Source organism: Globicephala melas, chromosome 17 (assembly GCF_963455315.2).
Source record: "Globicephala melas chromosome 17, mGloMel1.2, whole genome shotgun sequence".
Classification (NCBI taxonomy): Eukaryota; Metazoa; Chordata; class Mammalia; order Artiodactyla; family Delphinidae; genus Globicephala; species Globicephala melas.
In genome coordinates, this window is record NC_083330.1 from 11,882,125 (window position 1) to 11,904,998 (window position 22,874).

The window sequence follows — 22,874 nt, forward strand, 5'->3', positions numbered from 1 at the left end:
TCATACTTCATTCCATATCATTTAATAAGCAAAATAAACAGCTACGGGAGAAAGAGGTGTGTGGATGTGTGTGTGTGTGTGCGTGGCGCGTGGCCCACTGTTACAGACAGAGGCAATCCCACACCCATCTGAGACATTTGGTTCCCAAGAAAACTGAGCCAAGCAGCCAGTGGAGGATGCAGCCTCTGGAATGTTGTTTACAACTCCAGGAGGACTCAGCCACTGCAGAGAAAATGGCTTCTCCAGCCAAGCCCGGTACAATGCTAAGATTGCCTGACGGGGAACCGGAGCTAGAGACCCTGAACCTCCCCAGAATTGAGAATCATGCTGCTCAAAGAGACCCCACATCCTGCTCCATATGGGATCCAACCCCACCAGCTGACATGAGCAGGCAAAGAGTTTACAGCCCATATTTGAACAGGCGGCTCTTATTGAGGCAGATTTAATGGGGTAGAAAACCTAAGGAGAACTTCAATTAAAATGTAATGACAGGGCTTCCCTGGTGGCGCAGTGGTTGCGAGTCCCCCTGCCGATGCAGGGAACACGGGTTCGTGCCCCGGTCCGGGAAGATCCCACATGCCGCGGAGCGGCTGGTCCCGTGAGCCATGGCCGCTAAGCCTGCGCGCCCGGAGCCTGTGCTCCGCAATGGGAGAGGCCACAACAGTGAGAGGCCCGCGTACCGCTAAAAAAAAAAAAAAAAAAAAAAAAATGTAATGACAACTCTTGGGCAGATTTATTTAAAGGGAAGAAATATATTTCAGCATGAGTTACTATTTAGTGACTTTTGAAAGAAAAGAATTGTGCTCCAAGAATTCTATGCCTGTCCAGAACATCATCTATATGGAAGCTGGAGAGTCTTCTCACCGGTGAGTCCCCTCCCTCTGAGACTTCCCTCACTTTGCCTACACCTGAGTGAGTAACAAACCTGTGAATTACTTGCTATCATGGCTTTGGCATAGTATGTCTTGACATGAATATCTTTAAAGGAGCGAAGAGTGGGCCCAGCAGTGAACAAACCACAAAAGAGGTCAAAGAAGAGCATTTTCAAACATAAAAGAACTCGGAAGTTATAGGGTGGGCCAAAAAGTTCATTCGGAATGAACTTTTGGTCAACCCAGTATACCACCTACTCACTTTTTCTGAGGAAATTATGATAAAGTATAAGAAACAGTGGTGATCCATAAATCTAGTAAAATATATAGTTATATCAAAATACATGGAGGTATTATGTTTATGTAATACGAAAGACAGCCCACTTCTCAAGAGCAGGAATGGAAACCAAAAGGGTGAATAATATCTTCAAAGTACTGAGAGTAGGTAACTATCAATCTAGACCTGCATATTCAACTAAACTATCTTTCATTAATTAGGACATTTTCAGATAAACAAAAACTGTAAGAGTTTGCTATCAGGAAAACTTAATGAACGAATCTTATAAGAATATACTTCAGGAAGACAGAAAATGACCCTAAAAGAATTTTAAGAGACAAGAAGGGAAAATGAACAGAGATATTTGTAAACATCTAAACAAATTGGGAAATTTAAACATATTATCTATAACTAAAATAATGTCTAATTTAGGAGTTTTAAAAAGATACAACCAAAATACTGGCCAAGAATAGTGAATAATTTGATGGAGGATGATCAAAGTTCACAACCTTCTATTATTTGGCAGGGAGTGTTAAGATACTGATTAACCTTAGACTTCATGAAGTTAAGTATAAATGGAAAAAATCCAGATGCAACCTTGAAAAGAAAAAAAATAGTGTCTAACTTCTAAACAATTAGAGAGAGAAAAAAGAATTAAAGAATGAAAACAAACTATTCAGAGAAAAAGAGAGGAAAATAAAAGGACCAGAAAACCCCAAAAACCTGAAGACAGTTAAACCCCAAAATATTCTAAATTCCATTGAATGTTAATGAATTAAGCATGCCAGTTAAAAGAGATTGTGAGGTGGATTCTTTAAAGTCCAGCTATAGGGCTTCCCTGGTGGTGCAGTGGTTAAGAATCTGCCTGCCAATGCAGGGGACACAGGTTCAAGCCCTGGTCTGGGAATATCCCACATGCTGCAGAGCAACTAAGCCCGCAAACCACAACTACTGAGCCTGTGAGCCACAACTACTGAGACTGCGAGCCACAACTACCGAAGCCTGTGTGCCTACAGCCCATGCTCCACAACAAGGAAAGCCACCGCAATGAAGAGTAGCCCCTGGTCGCCGCTAGTAGAGAAAGCTCATGCACAGCAACGAAGACCCAACACAGCCAAAAATAAATAAAATAATTTAATTTTTTTAAAAAAACTTTAAAAAATATTTATTCCAGGAAAATACAGAGAACTGAGTGAAAATCAAAGTACCATAAGTTTTGTGAGAAGTGGTGAAAGTATTACTTGAAGGCAAAGGTACAGCTTTAAATACTTACATATAAAAAACAAAGTCTGAAAATTAGGAACTTAAGTTGAACTACAGAAGCTTTTTTTTTTATTTTTTTTATTATTTTTTTATTATTTTTTTTTTTAGAAGCTTTTTTTAAAGAATAACAATATCGGGGCTTCCCTGGTGGCACAGTGGTTGAGAGTCCGCCTACCATTGCAGGGGACACGGGTTCGTGGCCCAGTCCAGGAAGATCCCACATGCCATGGAGCAGCTAGGCCCGTGAGCCATGGCTGCTGAGCCTGCGTGTCTGGAGCCTGTGCTCCGCAACGGGAGAGGCTACAAGAGCGAGAGGGCCGCGTACTGAAAAAAAAAAAAAAAAGAATAACAATATCTAAGTTGAAGGAAGATGAATAAAAAAGCAGAAATTAGTAAGATGGAAAATAAAGATACAGTGGAGAGTATCAAGTTAAAAACTAGATCTCTGCAAAAACTAATTAAATAGAAAATCCTCTGGCAAGATTGATCAAGAAAAAAAAAAGAGAATAGACAAAATATTAGGAGTGAAGTGATAGGCATAACGTCAGATAAAGAGGAGAATTTTCTGAGAGACTATTATGAAAATGTTACGCCAATAAATTTGAAAAATTAGAAGAAATAGACAAATTTCTAGAAATATGTATCTTACCAAAACTGTTTTGAGAAGTCAAATGACTCCATCTCAAAATGAAATCAGATGATAAAAACCCTGCAGAAAGTAGGCATAGAGGGAACTTTCCTCAACAAAATAAAGGCCATATATGACAAACCCACAGCCAACATCGTCCTCAATGGTGAAAAACTGAAACCATTTCCACTAAGGTCAGGAACAAGACAAGGTTGCCCACTCTCACCACTATTATTCAACATAGTTTTGGAAGTTTTAGCCACAGCAATCAGAGAAGAAAAAGAAATAAAAGCAATCCAAATCACAAAAGAAGAAGTAAAGCTGTCACTGTTTGCAGATGCCATGATACTATACATAGAGAATCCTAAAGATGCTACCAGAAAACTACTAGAGCTAATCAATGAATTTGGTAATGTAGCAGGATACAAAATTAATGCACAGAAATCTCTGGCATTCCTATACACTAATGATGGAAAAATCTGAAAGTGAAATTAAGAAAACACTCCCATTTACCACTGCAACAAAAAGAATAAAATATCTAGGAATAAACCTACCTAAGGAGACAAAAGACCTGTATGCAGAAAATTATAAGACACTGAAGAAAGAAATTAAAGATGATACAAATAGATGGAGAGATATACCATGTTCTTGGATTGGAAGAATCAACATTGTGACAATGACTATACTACCCAAAGCAATCTACAGATTCAATGCAATCCCTATCAAACTACCACTGGCATTTTTCACAGAACTAGGACAAAAAATTTCACAATTTGTATGGAAACACAAAAGACCCCGAATAGCCAAAGCAATCTTGAGAACGAAAAATGGAGATGGAGGAATCAGGCTCCCTGACTTCAGACTATACTACAAAGCTACAGTAATCAAGACAGTATGGTACTGGCACAAAAACAGAAAGATAGATCAATGGAACAGGATAGAAAGTCCAGAGATAAACCCACGCACATATGGTCACCTTATCTTTGATAAGGGAGGCAAGATATACAGTGGAGAAAAGACAGCCTCTTCAATAAGTGGTGCTTGGAAAACTGGACAGGTACATGTAAAAGAATGAAATTAGAACACTCCCTAACACCATACACAAAAATAAACTCAAAATGTATTAAAGACCTAAATGTAAGGCCAGACACTATCAAACTCTTAGAGGAAAACATAGGCAGAACCCTCTATGACATAAATCACAGCAAGATCCTTTTGACCCACCTCCTAGAGAAATGGAAATAAAACCAAAAATAAACAAATGGGACCTAATGAAACTTAAAAGCTTTTGCATAGTAAAGGAAACCATAAACAAGACCAAAGGACAACCCTCAGAATGGGAGAAAATATTTGCAAATGAAGCAACTGACAAAGGATTAATCTCCAAAATTTACAAGCAGCTCATGCAGCTCAATATCAAAAAAACAAACAACCCAATCCAAAACTGGGCAGAAGACCTAAATAGACATTTCTCCAAAGAAGATATACAGACTGCCAACAAACACATGAAAGAATGCTCAACATCATTAATCATTAGAGAAATGCAAATCAAAACTACAATGAGACATCATCTCACACCGGTCAGAATGGCCATCACCAAAAAATCTACAAATAATAAATGCTGGAGAAGGTGTGGAGAAAAGGGAACCCTCTTGCACTGTTGGTGGGAATGTAAATTGATGCAGCCACTATGGAGAACAGTATGGAGGTTCCTTAAAAAACTAAAAATAGAATTACCATACAACCCAGCAATCCCGCTACTGGGCATATACCCTGAGAAAACCATAATTCAAAAAGAGTCATGTACCAAAATGTTCATTGCAGCTCTATTTACAATAGCCAGTACATGGAAGCAACCTAAGTGTCCATCAACAGATGAATGGATAAAGAAGATGTGGCACATATATACAATGGAATACTCCTCAGCCATAAGGAGAAACGAAATTGAGTTATTTGTAGTGAGGTGGATGGACCTAGAGTCTGTCATACAGGGTGAAGTAAGTCAGAAAGAGAAAAACAAATACTGTATGCTAACACATATATATGGAATCTAAAGGAAAAAAAACAGGTCATGAAGAACCTAGGGGTAAGACGGGAATAAAGACACAGACCTACTAGAGAATGGACTTGAGGATATGGGGAGGGGAAAGGGTAAGCTATGACAAAGTGAGAGAGTGGCATGGATATATATACACTACCAAATGTAAAACAGATAGCTAGTGGGAAGCAGCCGCATAGCATAGGGAGATCAGCTCGGTGCTTTGTGACCACCTAGAGGGGTGGGATAGGGAGGGCAGGAGGGAGTGAGACACAAGAGGGAAGAGATATGGGAACATATGTATATGTATAACTGATTCACTTTGTTATAAAGCAGAAACTAACACACCATTGTAAAGCAATTATACTCCATAAAGATGTTAAAAAAAAAATGAAACCAGAACTTTAAAATCTCCTCACAAAGAAAAAGCTAAACCTCCATGATTTTATACGTGAATTCTACCAAACTTTCAAGTAATCAGGTGTTCCAATCTTATACAAACACTACCAGAGATGAGAAAAAGAGGAGTACTCCCCAACTTAGCCAGTAATGTTACTGTAGCATTGATATCTAAACCAGACAAGGACAGTACAGAGGAAAGTAACAGGCCCACCTCACCCGTGAACAGAGGCAAAAATGTAAACAAAATGTTAGCAAACCAAATCTAGCAGTACAGAAAAAGACAATATATCGTGATCAAGCAGGTTTATCTCAGAATGTGAAATTTGTGAAATATATAAACATAATTTACCATATTACCATATTAAAAGGGAAAAACCTTTATGATAATTTTAATTGATACAGAAAAGTTTTGATAATATTCAACACTGACTCATTAGAAAATATACCTGCAAATTAGGAGTTGAGTATAGAGTTAATTACCCTATACAGGGCATCATTCTTATTATAAAACATTATAGAAGGATTCCTCTGAAAACTAGGAATAAGTTAAGGATATCTACAATTCTCAGGGAAATGCAAATCAGAACCACAATGAGATATCACTTCACACCTGTTAGAATATCTATTATTAAAAAGACAAAAAATAACAAGTGTCAGTGAGAACGTGGAGAAAAGGGAACCCTTGTGCACTACTGGTGGGAATGTAAATTGTCACGGCCACTATGGAAGACAGTATGAAGTTTCCTCAAAAAACGAAAAATAGAACTACCGTATGACTCAGCAATTCCACTTCTGGGTATTTATCCAAAGGAAACAAAACCCTAACTTGAAAAGATTATTTGTACCCTCATTCACTGCAGCATTATTTACATTAGCCACGATAAGAAAACAACTTAGTGTCCATCAATGGATAAATGGATTTTTAAAATGTGGTGTATATATATATATATACAATGGAATATTATTCAGCCACAAAAAGAATGAAATTTTGCCATATGGAAAAACATGGATGGAGCTTGAGGGCATCGCTAAGTAAAATAAGTCAGACATAGGAAGACAAATACCATACAAGCTCACTTATATGTGGAATCTTAAAAACAAAAAAAAATTAACAAAAACCCCCAAAACTCACAGACACAGAGAACAGACTGGTAGCTGCCAGAGGTGAGGAGTGGGGAGGGTGGGTAAAATGGGTGAGGGTGGTCAAAAGTATAAACTTCCAGTTATAAAATAAATAAGTCCAACAGGTGTAATGTACAGCATGGTGACTATAGTTAATACTGTATTGTATATTTGAAAGTTGCTAAGAGGGTATCTTGAAAGTTCTTATCAGAAGGAAAAAAACTGTAACTATGTGTGGTGACAAATGTTAACTAGATTTATTGTGGTGATCATTTCATGATATATACAACTACTGGATCATTATGTTATACACCTAAAACTAATACAACGTGTTAACTATGTCTCAATTTTTTAAAAAAGGAAAGAAAATTAAATCAAGCTAATCAATCAATACAGGAGCAGAGAAAAATAGGTATAGAAAATACCATGTAAATAGAAAGCATAAAATAAGATAATAAATACAACATAGCAGTACTCACAATATATTAATTAGTCTAAATGTATTGATGAAAAGTCACAGACTGTCAGATTTGATTTAAAAAAACAAACCACCAACAAAATCCAGCTATATACTGTTTACAAGAAACATATCTAAGGCAAAAGGACATATGGAGTTTGGAAATAAAAAATGGAAAAAAATAAATCAGACGAATACTAACCAAAAATGGTAACAGAGCTATAGTACTGTTGAAAGCATTATTCAGGATAAAGATGGTCACTATGTTGTGATAAAAGGATAAAAAAAATTCATCAGGAAAATTTAGTAATTCTAAATGTCCATGCCCTTTAATAATATAACATCAAAATACAGAATGGAAATTTGGTAGAATTACACATTGATAAATCTATAATCAAGATAGAAGATTTCAACACACATCTCACTAACTGATAGGTCAATAAGACAGAATATCAGTAAGAACATGGAAGATTTAAAAATATAATTAAGAAATTCTATTTTGGTTATGTCTTCACTGGTCTAAAATCTTCCATGGCTCCGTATTACCTCTGGGATCATATCCAAATTCTTCCTGTAATCAAAACAGTATGGTACTGGCACAAAAACAGACACAAAGATCAATAGAACAGAAGAGAGAGTCCCAAAATAAATCCACACACTTATGGTCAATTAATCTACGACAAAGGAGGCAAGAATATACAATGCAGAAAAGACAGTCTCTTCAGTAAGCGGTGCAGGGAAAACTGGACAGTTACATGCAAAAGAATGAAATTAGAACAGTTTCTTATACCATACACAAAATTAAACTCAAAATGGATTAAAGACCTAAATGTAAGACTGGAAACCATGAAACTCACAGAAGAAAACATAGGCAGAACACTCTTTGACATAAATTGTAGCAATATTTTTTTGGATCTGTCTCCTAAAGCAAAGGAAATAAAAGGAAAAATAAACAAATGGGACCTAATTAGACTTAAAAGCTTTTGCACTGCAAAGGAAATCATTGACAAAACAAAAAGACAACCCACTGAATGGGAGAAAATATTTGCTAATGATATGTCTGATAAGGGATTAATATCCACAATATATAAACATGGTAGAAAATATTTGCAAACGAAGCAACTGACAAAGGATTAATCTCCAAACTTTACAAGCAGCTCATGCAGCTCAATATTAAAAAAAACAAACAGTCCAATTCAAAAATGGGCAGAATACCTAAATGGACATTTCTCCAAAGAAGATATACAGATTGCCAACAAACACATGAAAGGATGCTCAACATCACTAATCATTAGAGAAATGCAAATCAAAACTACAATGAGGTATCACCTCACACCTGTCAGAATGGCCATCATCAAAAAATCTACAAATAATAAATGCTGGAGAGGGTGTAGAGAAAAGGGAACTCTTTTGCACTGTTTGTTGGAATGTAAATTGATATAGCCACTATGGAGAACAGTATGGAGGTTCCTTAAAAAACTAAAAATAGAACTACCATACGACCCAGCAATCCCGCTACTGGGCATATACCCTGAGAAAACCATAATTCAAAAAGAGTCATGTACCACAGTGTTCACTGCAGCTCTATTTTCAATAGGCAGGATATGGAAGCAACCTAAATGTCCATCGACAGATGAATGGATAAAGAAGATGTGGCACATATATACAATGGAATATTACTCAGCCATAAAAAGAAACGAAATTGAGTTATTTTTAGTGAGGTGGATAGACCCAGAGTCTGTCATACAGAGTAAAGTAAGTCAGAAAGAGAAAAACAAATACCGTATGCTAACATATCTATATGGAATCTAAAAAAAAAAGAAAAAAAAAGAAAATGGTTCTGAAGAACCTAGGGACAGGACAGGAATAAAGACACTGATGTAAAGAATGGACTTGAGGACACGGGGAGGGGGAAGGGTAAGCTGGGACGAAGTGAGAGAGTGGCATGGATGTATATACACTACCAAATGTAAAATAGCTAGCTAGTGGGAAGCAGCCGCATAGCACAGAGAGATCAGCTCAGTGCTTTGTGACCACCTAGAGGGGTGGGATAGGGAGGGTGGGAGGGAGATGCAAGAGGGAGGAGATATGGGGATATATGTATACGTACAGCTGATTCACTTTGTTATAAATCAGAAACTAAGCATTGTAAAGCAATTATACTCCAATAAGGATGTTAAAAAAATTATATATATATATATAAACAGCACATGCAACTCAACATCAAAGAAAAGAAAAAAAAAACTCAGCCCAATTAAAAAATGGGCAGAAGATCTGAATAGACATTTTTCCAAAGAAGACATACAGATGGCCAACAGGCACATGAAAAGATACTCAACACTGTTAATCATCAAAGAAATGCAAATTAAAACCTCAGTGAGATATCACCTCACACCTGTCAGAATGGCCATCATCAAAAAGACCACAAATAACAATGTTGGAGAGGATGTGGAGAAAAGGGAACTCTTGTGCACTGTTCGTGGGAATGTAAATTGGTGCAGTCACTGTGGAAAACAGTACGGTGGTTTCTCAAAAAAGTAAAATACAACTACCATATGACCCAGCAATTCCACTCCTGATAATATCTCCAAAAAAAATGAAAACACTAATTTGAAAAAATATATGCACCCCAATGTTCAGAGCAGCATTATTTACAATTGTCAAGATATGGAAGCAAGCTAAGTGTCCATCAACAGATGAATGTATAAAGAAGATGTAATACACACACACACACACACACACACACACAATGGAATATTACTTAGCCATAAAAAGAATGAAATGTTGCTATCTGCAACAACATGGATAGACTTGGAGGGTATTATGCTTAGTGAAATAAGTCAGACAAAGACAAATAATGTGTGATATCACTCACACGTGGAATCTAAAAAATAAAACAAACTAGTGATATAACAAAAAGGAAACAGACTCACACACATAGAGAACAAACTAGTGGTTACCAGTAGGGAGAGGGACCAGGGGAGGGACAAGATAGGGGTATGGAATTTAGAGGTGCAAACTATTATGTATAAAATAAATAAGCTACAAGGATATATGGTACAACACAGGGAAGATGGCCAATATTTTAGAATAAACATAACTGGAGTATAACCTTTACAAACTGTGAATCATGTGCTGTATTCTTGTAATTTATATAATATTGTACATTAACTATATCTCAATTTTTAAAAAACTGAAAAAAAATCCAAATTCTTCCTCTTGATCCTAAAAGTGCTCCACATTTGGTACTGCTCTACTTATCTACCCAAGCTTATTAGCTTACTTCTTACCTAGCTTATTTCTTACAACACAAATCATCTATTCTAGACAAGCAAACTGCTAATGGACCAGAGAGAGGAAGCTCTATGGGGTAGTGCTTACGTAGCTGGGCTGGAATTAGACTGCAAAGATGCAGATCCTGGTTCTACCATTTACTAACTGCATGACTTTGGGCAATTTACTTAACCCTTATGATCTTCAGTCTTCTCATCTATAAAATGAGGATACTGGTAATATCTACCTCCTAGGCCCACTGTAAAGATTTATAAAAATAAGCACTGCCTGATACATTGTACTTGCTCCATAAATACTGGCTACATGTCTTTATTCATATCGCTACCATCTATTGGAATGACCCTCTTCCTCCTCCCATCTATTCAAATTCTATGCAGGTTCAAAGGCCAAGTTATTCTTCCATAAAATCTCCACCAGTTACTCCCTTCATTATCTCCCTCTTCTACAGTACACTAGTTCTCAACCTTGTAGGGGAGGGGTAGAGAGCCACAGAGGTCTTAGAGAATCTGATGGGGAAAAAAGAAGATCTTCTTAAGAGTTCTTCACAAACGCGTGTTTGAATAACTTATCTCCCACTCATAGAACTCTAAAACTGAGAAATAATGTTAGCCCATTTTTCAGATGAGATGATGATCCCTTGGGGAATCTGGCCCCAGGTAATCAGGCCAGAAATCACCAAGACTCATTCTCAGAATGATAATTACTAAACATGCCAGCAATGTTATTATATTTTATTCTATAGGAATACCTTGTTTTATTGTGTTTTGCTCTATCGTGCTTTGCAGATTCTGTTTTTCACCAATTGAAAGGTTTGCGGCAAACCTGAGTTATCAGATGATGGCTAGCATTTTTTAGCAAGAAAGTGTTTTTAATTAAGGTATGCACACTGTTTTTTTAGACATAATGCTATTGCACATTTAATAGACTACAGTATTATCTAAACATAACTTTTATATGTATTGGGAAGCCAAAAAAATTCATGTGACTTGATTTATTGCAGTATTCACTTTATTGCAGTGGTCTAGAACCAAACCCGCAGTCTCTCCAAGGTATGCCTGTACTTTACCTTCCTTGTATTGAAATTTTCTGACTAGTTTTCTCTGAAGCAACACCAAACTATGAAACACAAAATTGCCCCAATTTTATTATTTGAGGGAGTTAACTTTGAAGCTTTCTTTAAAACTTTTCTGTAATTATAATAAACAAAGAACATCATCAGTTCTAGGTCTCAGGCCAGAAAAGATACAAATAAAGCCAATCCACCATAATCTTTCATTCCCAGACATGACTTTATAAATATTTTAAAATATAGCTTCTATCGGGGCTTCCCTGGTGGCGCAGTGGTTGAGAGCCTGCCTGACGATGCAGGGGACACGGGTTCGTGGCCCGGTCCGGGAAGATCCCATATGCCGCGGAGCAGCTAGGCCCGTGAGCCATGGCCGCTGAGCCTACGCGTCTGGAGCCTGTGCTCCGCAACGGGAGAGGCCACAACAGTGAGAGGCCCGCGTACCGCAAAAAAAAAAAAAAAAAGCTTCTATCTGCTTACCTACAAGAATTTTTCCAGAACAACTAACAAATAGTAAAATGATCTATACTCTGCTCATTCTCTACCCTTTCTTCCAATTCTCAAAGAAGTTTAACGGTAAGCAAGAAAAAAAGAAAAAGGAAAAGCATCATGAATAACCTACAAAACACAATAATCAACCTCCACGTTATTAAAAACTGATTAGCACATCTGTAGTCACAGTCTCCTTGTGCACACAGGAAGCTGTTTCACTATGTGGAGTCATACAACCAGCCTAGGAAATGAGATAAATGACTCAGGAAGAGGGGGAGGTCTGTACATGGATACATCAGTCAAAAGCTTTAATCAAAAACCAGGAGAGAAAGCACTTTATTAAGAAAGTAATATTGGAGTATCTGAAGAGCATAACTTTTTAACAAAAGAAAAGGATCATACAGATGAATCGTAAAGGCCACCTAGTCAAAATCCTTCATTTTCCAGATGAAAAAACTGAAGCCTGAGACCTGAACCATGGATTCCTTTGAAATCCACAGGCTTTCCAGAGAAGGGAATCTAGGAACCACCATAAGAAGGCAGCTTCCTCCCCAGCTGAAATTCACACTATCTTGTATAATGAGGCAATTGAAATAAATACTGGAAAATGCCAGGAACATTATTTATACATTCTAAATAATAACTCCTACTTAGGCCTTAGGGGAGAGTACACACACCACAAGCAACTGGATCTTCTGGATTACCAAATGCCCAGGGAGCTGGCTTAGACTGCAGTGCACTCTTGGGATGCTGACAAGGATGGAGTCACACACCTACTTGCCACTCAGAGATCGTTTCCTTGGCTCTCTTCCTTTGGCAAGTAAAAAGACCTAGAAAAAGAAAAGTGTACGCTACAGAATTTACCATATATAGGGTCATGCTTTTTAGGTTTTCCACCTGTTGTTTTCATTTTTCACAGACATGTTCTAAAAAATAATGGGTTAATAATGTTTAGAAACAATTTTTGGTTAAGAGGGCCAAGAATTAATGTTTATTTGGCATAGGGGTAACTTCCCTGCACATTCTTTTCTTAAAAATAAATTTATTTATTTATGGCTGCGTTGGGTCTTCGCGGCTTTCTCTAGTTGCAGAGAGCGGGGGCTACCCTACATTGTGGTGCGCCGGCTTCTCATTGCCGTGGCTTCTCTTGTTACAGAGCATGGGCTCTAGGCATGCGGGCTTCAGTAGCGCGCAGGCTCAGTAGTTGTGGCGCACAGGCTTAGCTGCTCTGTGGCATGTAGGATCTTCCCGGATCAGGGCTCGAACCTGTGTCCCCTGCCTTGGCAGGCAGATTCTCAACCACTGAGCCACGAGGAGAGCCCCCTGCTCATTCCTAATATTGCTCATGTGGGAAATTTAGAAGAACATTTTTTTTTTTTTAGAAGAACATTTTGATTGGCAGATTGGTATATGTTCACACATGGTCTATAACTGCGAAGACTAATTGAAGGCCGTGTGGTGATGCAGTTGCTTTCTTTAGGGGAAAGGCATTCAGGACTCGGTTGCCTAATTGGGAGTAAATCTACTTTCAAGTCATTTACAAAAACTGTTCAGATTTTATCGACTTAAGAAAAACACAAAAAAAGATTTCTTACTCATTGCAATTTTACTTTTGTAAGTTAAAACAGAATAGAAAATGATCATTTAATAAATGGATCTAAATTTTTCTGTTATTGGATTCTAAGTACAAATATCCGTAAAATTCTGGACCTTCGGCTTTCCTTTGTATATCACGCTTTCATTTTTATATTGAACTCTAAATCTAAAGCCAATTTCATTCCCTTGGGATTTGGTGATGAAGTCTCAGGAATGAGAACCATCAGCCAGTGCCGCTTGCTCAACTCACAGGTGATTAAGATTTTGGCAAGGGCTTCCCTGGTGGCACAGTGGTTGAGAGTCTGCCTGCCGATGCAGGGGACACGGGTTCGTGCCCTGGTCCGCAGAGCGGAGTGCTCCACAACGGGAGAGGCCACAGCAGGGAGAGGCCCGTGTACCGCAAAAAAAAAAAAAAAAAAAAAAGATTTTGGCAAACGCCGTTTTCTGAAGTGCAACCATTGTGTATTTTACAGAGAACAAAACAACTTACGTCAGTTCTAAAATGCTACCATCATTTTTTTTGCCCTCAAATCCAAAGTTCCTTCTAGGCAAATGTACAATGTTCAATCTGCTTCTCTACTAACCGCACAAAACCTTAGCGCTGCATCTTTTTCCTTTTTAAAACGAAATAATAGATTTTGTGTATGGGTTTCTGACTAAAACTGAAGCACATGAATACACAGATTTTTATCTATGATTAAGAAATTTTCAAAATTAAATTTTCACTTCAAGTACTTCCAAGTTAAATTATAAATCAGTTAAAAATGAACCATGTGGAAATAATGTAAGTGTTTTAAGGGTCCTTTTCTATTATTTTATCAAATTACTGGAACATTGGATTTCCTAGACAAAAATACTCAAATTAACTATGTTCACAGCAGGATTAAAGAATGGTCGAATCAACCCTAATGATTTCCTTTACCAAAAAGGGGCAACTGAGAAATGTTTAGAAAGTAAATCTAAGTTAATCAAAAGAATGAAGAAAGAAAGTGCTTACAAAAATGTTTAACTGACCAAACTAGTTGTGTTTTGAGGGAACCTGAAAGGTAGTACTTTCACATGTTTAACCTTCTTGCCCACGGTTGGGGGGAGGGGAATCTCCCTATAGGTTACATTGCTACAAAAACATAATTGTTGCTTCTTCTGTCCTGTCCCTCATTTTTGCCTTTCTTAAGAAAAGTTCTTAAGGCTCTAGAAAATAGCTAAGATGGAAAATAGGAGTGGGTAAGAAGTATCTGGAAAAGAAGCATAAGGAGAAGTGTCATCCCACGTGAGTAGTTTGGGGCCAGATCACAAATATCCAAGCCCAAGAACAAGGTAGAGAACTAGGGAGTTTTTGAGGAGAAGAGTGATTTGGCCAGATCTGTGGAAGATAAATCCTCTAGACTAGCTCAAAGAGAGAACGAAGTAAGGAAACTCTTAGGATGTTCCAGGGATAGGTCCCCAGGTATCAGTCAAGGTCCTGGCAGAAAACAGGTAGCAGTCAGGCTGGGTAATTTAAGATCAACAAAGGCAATACTACAAGGATGTAGACATGGCTTAAGGAAATTCACAAAGGATAGGACTACAATGGCAAAAGCCATAACCACTCCGAGGCCTGCAAGAACCAGGGGAATAATTAGAGTAGCTGGGAGAGGGTGGCTGCATGGAGAGAGCTGCCTGATTGGAGCTATGGCCTTTCAGAGGAACCAGCCAACCCACAGTAATAACCACAGAGGGCTAGGGACAAACATGCCCTCACCTCTCCCTCTTCACATCCTCTGATCTTCTGTCACTGCCTCCTCTGGCTGCACGCAGCTGGAAGCCAGGGGCAGGAGCAGAGTGGAGAGAGTACTGGGAGAAGTAGACAAAAGAGGCCCAGTCTAGGGGTGAGGTCACGGTAGTGGGAATGAGAAAGGAACAATACAGAAACAAATTTAATAGGACTTTTAGACCAACTGAATTTAGAGATGGGAAGAGAAAAGCCAAGGATGACATCATAGGTTCAAGCCTTGCTAGACTAGAATGGATGATTACATCAACGGAGCCTGTTTTTACTAACCGTTGTATTCCCAACGCCCAGCACAGTGCCTTGGCCATGAAAAACCTTCTATAAACATTTGTTGGAGGGGAAAAAAGGTGGATGGATGATGGAAGAAGCAAATTTTCAGGAAGATGATGTGTTATGTAGTCTTAGACACATTGAATTTAGAGTATGGTAGAAGAGCCCAGCAGGTGGTTGGAGATTTGAGTCCAGTGCTCTGAAAAGGAAAGGGAGAAAGATGTACCTCTAAGAATCATCTGCACAGAAGTGGCAGCTGACACAATGAGAGTGGATGAAATGGCATAGAGAGCAGGTATAAAGAGAAAAGAAGTGGGGTCTGATGACCAAACTGGGGATCTATCTGCAATATGGGACAAAGGAAGAAAGACAAAGGGAAAACCAACAAAAGGAAATGACAATATTTACAACCCTTTGCCGTACTGTTATAGTATACTCACATATATCTGCACATCCCTGGTAAGCTCTCTTTTTCTTAACACTGCACAATCTTGCCCAGCATAAAGATGATACAAATGCAAGCTGGAGACTACCACATACCTATCTGCCTCAATAAGGTATTTTTTAAAGCCCCAATCCTGGTCTTACCAGTTTTGCTCACCTTGAATCTAACAGCCAACATTAATCCCTTTTTAATTTAGAAATTAGGCTTATTCTTTCAAGCAATCATGTACTGAACACCTATTATGTATCCAGCACTATACTCAGCAAAGTGGAAGTAAAAATCAGTCTCTGGTCATCAAGGAAATTAAAATCAACTTGGATTATAAAGAAACACTTGAGCATAAAACAATTAAAGTTCGGTTAAGAGCTGACCTATATGATTTGAACCAAATAGCATTTCATCCAGTGAGAATACCATTCAACGCCTATCGACATCTGCTCTTTCTTTTCCCTAACTCAGAAGATTGACAAAGGAGCTAAATTCTACACAGCTGTACTTCCTATTTAAGGCCCAACCATGCCATATTGTAAATTTCTCTTAACCTTTCTTTCTTCCCCACTGTTCCATAAGGTCTCGTTAATCTTTGTATCTAGTGTCTCAAACATGGTAGTCATTCAAATGTTTGTTAAATGAATGAATGGATCAGAAGCTAAGCCAAGCCCAGAACAGCCATATCAGTGTCCTTAACACTCTCCTATGGCAAATCCCAAACGCTTTAAGGGTCAAGGAAGTTACCTAACATGACCTTTGACCTGGCCTTGGCCCCATGGGATGACTGGTATTAAAAACTTGGTGTTGAGCATTAAAACAAAGGCTCAGAAAAACCCCAGCAAATCTTAAAATGCTTTTAGAAAAGAGGAAGAAAGAATATTAGAGCCCAATTCCTGAGGCATAAAATGTGCTCACTAAATGTTTGATGAGTGAATGAACAAAGGAGAGCTGAGGAAAGCCAATGAGCTCAAGAAGAGACCAAACTCAGGGGGGCAGGTGTGATAGGTGGGGCTGTACCTAAAGCCCTCTCTAGCTGACACTCAACTGAATCTATTTCCTAACTAACGGCTATTATGTCCATTTCTATGGATTAATTCTCCAGCTAACCCCTTCTTCACTAATCCCAACTTCCCATTAAAGGAAAACAAATCCTATAAACCACACAATCATCAGTGCCTCCTACACTGGACTGTACATATTCATCACCTCGATATTTTGTTAAAATGAAGGTTTTGAATCATTACATCTGAGGCCAGATGTAATGAGGCCACAGATTCTGCATCTCTAACGAGTTCCCAGGTGATGCTATACTGCTGGTCGACAGACCACACTTTTCCAGCATGAAGAGCCTAGAAGACATTGCAGATAATATGTATGTAGTCTTAAAATCACAGTTAAGATAACTCCTGCTCCCACACTTCCTAGTTGTAAAATCTTAGACAAGTCATTTTACTGAGCCTGCCTTTGGAATATGGTGCTTACTAGGTACCAGGAACTAATGCTTCAAATTTATCAACTTATGAATAGGACTTAAGTTAAACCACCTGTCCAATGTGGACACAATAAATCCAGATCTTATTCTAGGAGTTTGATTCAAGAACCTGGTGCTTAATCACTGTATAAGACTGCCTTTTCAGCACAGCTCCCAGAGCCATTATGAAGATTAAATAATAATTGGTACTTAGCTCACATTTACTGAGCACTCATAGGCTCCAGACCTCTGTGTAAGCTCCCTTGGGAGCATATTAACTCATTTATCTTCATGCCAGCCCTAAGAGGCAGGTACTATTAGTATCCCCATCGTACAGGTTTTAAAATAGGCCCAAAGAAGTTAAACAGCTTAAGGTCAAACACTAGTGCAGTCAAGGTCGGAATCCAGGCAGTCTCGCGGCAGAGCCCGGCGCTCTTTTGCCACAAGCCAGCAGAGGATGCGGCCCAGGGTTCCGGGGACCAGATATCAGCTCATCCACTCAGGGCGGTCTAACTGCCAGGTCCGCTCACTCCCCAAACAAACCAAGCCCTCGTCTACACGTAGCTTTACGTACATCTGTGGGAAGTGTCTTTCTCGGCCCACAACCCGGACCCCCATGAACAAGTCAGGGCTCTAGAGAAAAATAATTTGTCAGGTCCTAAGAAGAGCTGATTGGCTAAACATCTTGTGAACTGACTTACACTTAAACTGTAACACAGTTGCTCCGGGACCCCCTTAATCTGCGGCCCCCAAAACATGCACCGCAGGCTGGGCTCCGCGCGCCTACTCCGCCTACATCCGGTCTCGAGCCCGAGGGCCGCCTCTAATCCCATTTGCTCTCCAACACCGCCCTCTGCCGGCCTTCCCTTGGGTCGCCGGCATTGTGAGTCCCTTCCGGGTGTCCCGGAAGCGGAGTTTTCTCTTCCGGGACGAGCGTCTGGGCGACCGCACGTGGTAGTAGCGCCGGGGCTTGAACCTAGCTGGCAGAGAAGTGATTGCAACTGTCTTCTAGAGAGAGAGAGCCGAGCCGGAGCCATGGAGGGTCAGAGCGTGGAGGAGCTGCTGGCAAAGGCGGAGCGGGACGAGGCAGAGAAGCTGCAGCGCATCACGGTGCACAAGGAACTGGAGCTGGAGTTCGACCTGGGTAACCTGCTGGCCTCGGACCGGAACCCTCCGACCGGGCTGCGGCACGCGGGACCCACGCAGGAGGCCGAGCTGCGGGCCCTGGCGCGGGACAACACGCAGCTGCTCATCAACCAGCTGTGGCAGCTGCCCACCGATCGTGTGGAGGAGGCTCTGGTGGCGCGGCTGCCGGAGCCCACCACTCGTCTGCCGCGCGAGAAGCCTGTGCCCCGGCCGCGGCCGCTTACACGCTGGCAGCAGTTTGCGCGCCTCAAGGGCATCCGTCCCAAGAAGAAGACCAATCTGGTGTGGGACGAGGGGAGCGGCCAGTGGCGCCGCCGCTGGGGCTACCAGCGGGCCCGCGACGACACCAAGGAATGGTTGATCGAGGTGCCCGGGAATGCCGACCCCATGGAGGACCAGTTCGCCAAGCGGATTCAGGCTAAGAAGGAACGGGTGGCCAAGAACGAGCTGAACCGGCTGCGTAACCTGGCCCGCGCGCACAAGTTGCGGCTGCCTAGCGCGGCCGGCATGCACCCTACCGGACACCAGAGTAAGGAGGAGCTTGGCCGCGCCGTGCAGGTGGCCAGGGTCTCCACCGCCTCTGTGGGGCGCTTCCAGGAGCGCCTGCCCAAGGAGAAGGCGCCCCGGGGCTCTGGAAAGAAGAGGAAGTTTCAGCCTCTTTTCGGGGACTTTGCAGCCGAGAAAAACAGCCAGTTGGAGATGCTGCGAATAATGAACAGCAAGAAGCCTCAGTTGGACGTTACGAGAGCCACCAATAAGCAGATGAGGGAGGAGGACCAGGAAGAGGCGGCTAAGAGGAGGAAAATGAGTCAGAAGGGCAAGAGAAAGGGGGGCCGACAGGGTCCCGGGGGTAAGAGGAAAGGGGGCCCGCCCAGCCAAGGAGGGAAGAGGAAAGGGGGCTTGGGAGGCAAGATGAATTCCGGGCGGCCTGGCTTGAGTGGCAAGAGAAAAGGAGGGCAACACCAAGGAGGAAAGAGGAGGAAGTAAATTTCACCCTCGGACCTGCTTGTAAACCAAGAACTGTACTTAATGTTAAGTTCTAGGTACAGTAGGGGGATACAGAAGATGGGGCCGCTGCCTGCATCGAGCTTCAGGTTAAAGGGCTAGGCTTGCCCTCCTCTGAAGATGGTTGTAAATGTTTGATTCGACAAATTAATGCATTTCCCACAGCCAAAACTTTTGCTGGAGATTAAAGGATGTATTTAAGGACATACGAATTGTAAAGAATTTGTGGAAACTAGGAGTGAGTTCTGTTTTTAAACAGCCATTTTTTTTCTCTCTCTCTTTAAACTTTGGATGGGGTGTAAGGGAGAGAGCTGGTCATATTTCAGAGACTTTTAATAGATTGGTATCTGCATCATTTTGATAACAAGCTTGTGTATTTATCAAAGGAGAGGGACAGAAAGGTTACATTTTCAGAATGGTTGTAAAGGTTATTTAATAAAAGTGTCTTATGTAATGTTGCTTTTAACTTTTTGGCTACTGGTACAAATCTTAAGTAAAGCTTGTGACCTGGATACCTGGCACAGATTACTTTCATTTACTTTCTAGAAAACATAGCTAAATTATGATTTCAGTGAGACCACTTTTATTAGAAAAGCTCATACTTCTTTTGGTATCAGATATAATATTGAAAGTGTAGTACAACTGGTGCCTCTTTCAACACTGAAAACATTAATTTGCTGTAAATGATAAATTGGGGCTTCACTAAATAATAGTAATAATCCTCATTAATCCTAATTTTATACTTAAATCTTTATCAACGTTTATGTCCCCAGTTTTTTTAAAGCTTCAAGTAGGTCTCTTTGGGGAAGAGAGAAAGAAACTCACAAAGTCCTTACTTGGAACATTATCTTTTGATTCATTTGTCAAATTTAACCTGAGCTGGTTTGATTAGGAGGTGAAATGTTTACAGCTATTCTGGGTCTCTTTCCCTAATTGATATCAGTAACTCATCTTCGTAAAAATACATATCTCCTGAAAAGGATTCATAGTACATCTAGAATGGGGGGGGGTAGTGCTTTTTTGCTGCTGTTATAGGTCTGAGGAGCCACTCTACTCTTGCTTTTTGGTCTGACAATTGATAGGAAATTAAAATTGAGATCGTTTGTCTCTCATTTTTTCACTGTTGTCTCATCTTTGTTACTTTTAGAAATTGCTATGAAAGAAAAGATTAATTCAGATTTCATAATAGGTTACTAAAACACAGATGTTCAGTTGTTACTGTCTTAAAATACTTTGTGATAAAGTTAACTCTGCCATCATTGATCATTGTTTCCACTGGGACCTGGAAACTTGGAGCTGCTAAACCCTGGCCCTCCCTTCCCACATAACCGTGGAAACTTAACTACTGATAAAACCATTTAATGGTATCCCGAACAACTTAATCAAAAGCCAAACCATTCATAGACCATTTAACACCTTTTAAATTCTTCTCAACTGTCTGGGATTTTTTGTTTTTGTTACTGTTTTGTTTGGGAATTTTTCTGGCTTTTGTTTTGTGACTTGATCTAGCAGTTGGACACAATACTGGCCTTGTAAAAAAAAAAAAAAGACCCTAGGGCTTTTTGCAAAGTTCTTGTTTACCGTTAAAACAAATTTAAATGCAGTGTCTTAATTTATTCTGAAAATACTCTGAGAAGCCAAAATAGCAGTCAGAGTGGAAAAAGAATGCCCTTGTTTCTCCCTTTCCCCTCGTCCCCAACTTGTGACATAGTTTATATAGAGACATAGGAAAGTACCCCAAATCCCTACGGAGCAGTTACCTGTGTGGCAATTTCAAAGGTGGATGGTGAGACTTTGCAGCTGGGGCAGTCGTAGTTCCGACTGGTGGGAAAATGGTCCTCTGCCAAGGGCTGTCGCTGGGGCCGGAGACCGCGGCGCGGGTGGGCGGAGGAGAGGCGGCGGCCGGGATTGGCCGGCGGAGGAGGGGGCGGGGCCGCGGAGAGAAGCACTCCGCACAGCCATGGCCGCTGCTCGCGACAGGGTAGCGCACTTGCTGAGGCAACTGCAACGCGCAACGTGAGTGCGGGCGGCGCGGGCTGGCGGGCAGGGGATCGGAGGGTGCGGCCGAGCCCACGCAGCCCCCGGGGAGCAACTCGCCCGGGCCGGCACGTTCTTCCTCGTGTCACTTTCGAGAATTTGGGGACCGGGTACCGCAGTGCGCGGCGGCCTGGACGGCGCTGTCTGCCAAGCAGCTAAGCAGCCAGACGGCCAAGCGCGGCGCGATAGGCTGCTTTTCCTCTGCCTGATCTGCGGTTTAGGAAAGTAAGGCCCAGAGAGGAGAGCGCCTGGTCCCAGATCTGAGCAGGCAGCGGAGAGCTTGGAACAGTGACCCAGAGAAATGCATGTATCCAATCAACACATATGTATCGGGTGTATGTAATGTGCCCAAAACTATTCTAGGTGCCGGGGATACAAAGACGAAAGACTGCAGCAAAGTCTAGCAGGGAATTGCATGAGCGGACAGGAGTGAAACGGGCCTCTGCAGAATGCAGCGGACAGAGGGCGTAGAAGAGAGAGGGATGAGAGAAATCACCAGGAGCTTGACTCCCTGGCATGTACAGGACAGTCAGGGTATTAAACGTTATGACACGTCTGACTCGCCCTCCAGAAATGCCGGGTACATAGTAGCTGCCTGATAAATACTTGTTGAATGTGCAGGTGCACAAGTCCGCCTGGGAACACAGGGGGGAAAAAATGAGCTAACAGGTGGAGATAAATAGGGGGAAAGGAGGGGACTAGAGAGGAATTTCAGGCAAAGGGAAGAGCAACACCAGAGACAAAAGCCGTAGTTCCAGGATCTAAAAGTAGCTAAAGACTGGACCTACCATGATAGGAGGACGTGAGGAAAGAAAAAACAGATGGCGAAAGACCATGAATTAGAAAATAGCCAAATTTACTGGGCACTTACCAAGCACAGGGCACTGTCCTACACACTTTACATGTACTACTACTAATAACTCTAATCCTTACAACAACGCTATGCCAAGCTGTATTATTATCCTTCTATTACAGACAAAGAAATAAAGGCATGGAGAAAAATAATTTGCCCAGTGTCATACACTAAGCAAGTGGCACACCCATAATCTGGACCCAGGTGTTCTGGCTTCACTATCCTTGTTCTCAGTCCTATGCTAAGGAATTTTAATTGTGTCCTGTAGATAACAGAAAGCTGTTGAAGCAATAGTCCTCACTGTGAAACATACTCTTTGAGATGCCCCATGAAAAAAGAATCCCATGGCCAGATAAGTTTGCGAAACTAACCAAATGC

General features: G+C 40.8%; 2 protein-coding genes and 1 long non-coding RNA gene across 11 annotated transcripts in view; 2 read left to right on the forward strand and 1 right to left on the reverse strand.

Annotated features, from left to right (window-relative positions):
* The window catches only part of LOC115854970 (uncharacterized), a 93,883-nt gene extending 75,590 nt beyond the window's left edge, over positions 1-18,293 (reverse strand). The window contains exon 1 of the long non-coding RNA XR_009559652.1: positions 18,157-18,293. This is a non-coding gene — a long non-coding RNA (uncharacterized lncRNA). The remainder of the gene's footprint in view (positions 1-18,156) is intronic.
* A 96-nt stretch (positions 18,294-18,389) lies between these two features.
* RRS1 (ribosome biogenesis regulator 1 homolog) lies at positions 18,390-20,646 on the forward strand. The gene has a single exon (XM_030859649.3). The coding sequence runs from the start codon at positions 18,491-18,493 to the stop codon at positions 19,586-19,588; it is 1,098 nt and encodes a 365-aa protein (XP_030715509.1). The 5' UTR covers positions 18,390-18,490; the 3' UTR covers positions 19,589-20,646.
* An 862-nt stretch (positions 20,647-21,508) lies between these two features.
* The window catches only part of ADHFE1 (alcohol dehydrogenase iron containing 1), a 33,430-nt gene continuing 32,064 nt past the window's right edge, over positions 21,509-22,874 (forward strand). For 7 of the 9 annotated variants that reach the window (XR_009559502.1, XR_009559504.1, XR_009559503.1 and 4 more), the window contains exon 1: positions 21,509-21,622. Coding sequence is in view for 4 of the 9 variants with exons in the window: in XM_030859644.2 (XP_030715504.1) it covers positions 21,567-21,622 (56 nt within the window). In the remaining 5 variants the exon portion in view is untranslated. The remainder of the gene's footprint in view (positions 21,623-22,874) is intronic. The other 2 variants (XR_009559507.1, XR_009559508.1) reach the window with 2 other exon arrangements.

Coding starts and splice junctions, on each gene's coding strand:
- RRS1 (XM_030859649.3), top strand. CDS start 18,491: ATGGAGGGTCAGAGCGTGGAGGAGCTGCTGGCAAAGGCGGAGCGGGAC.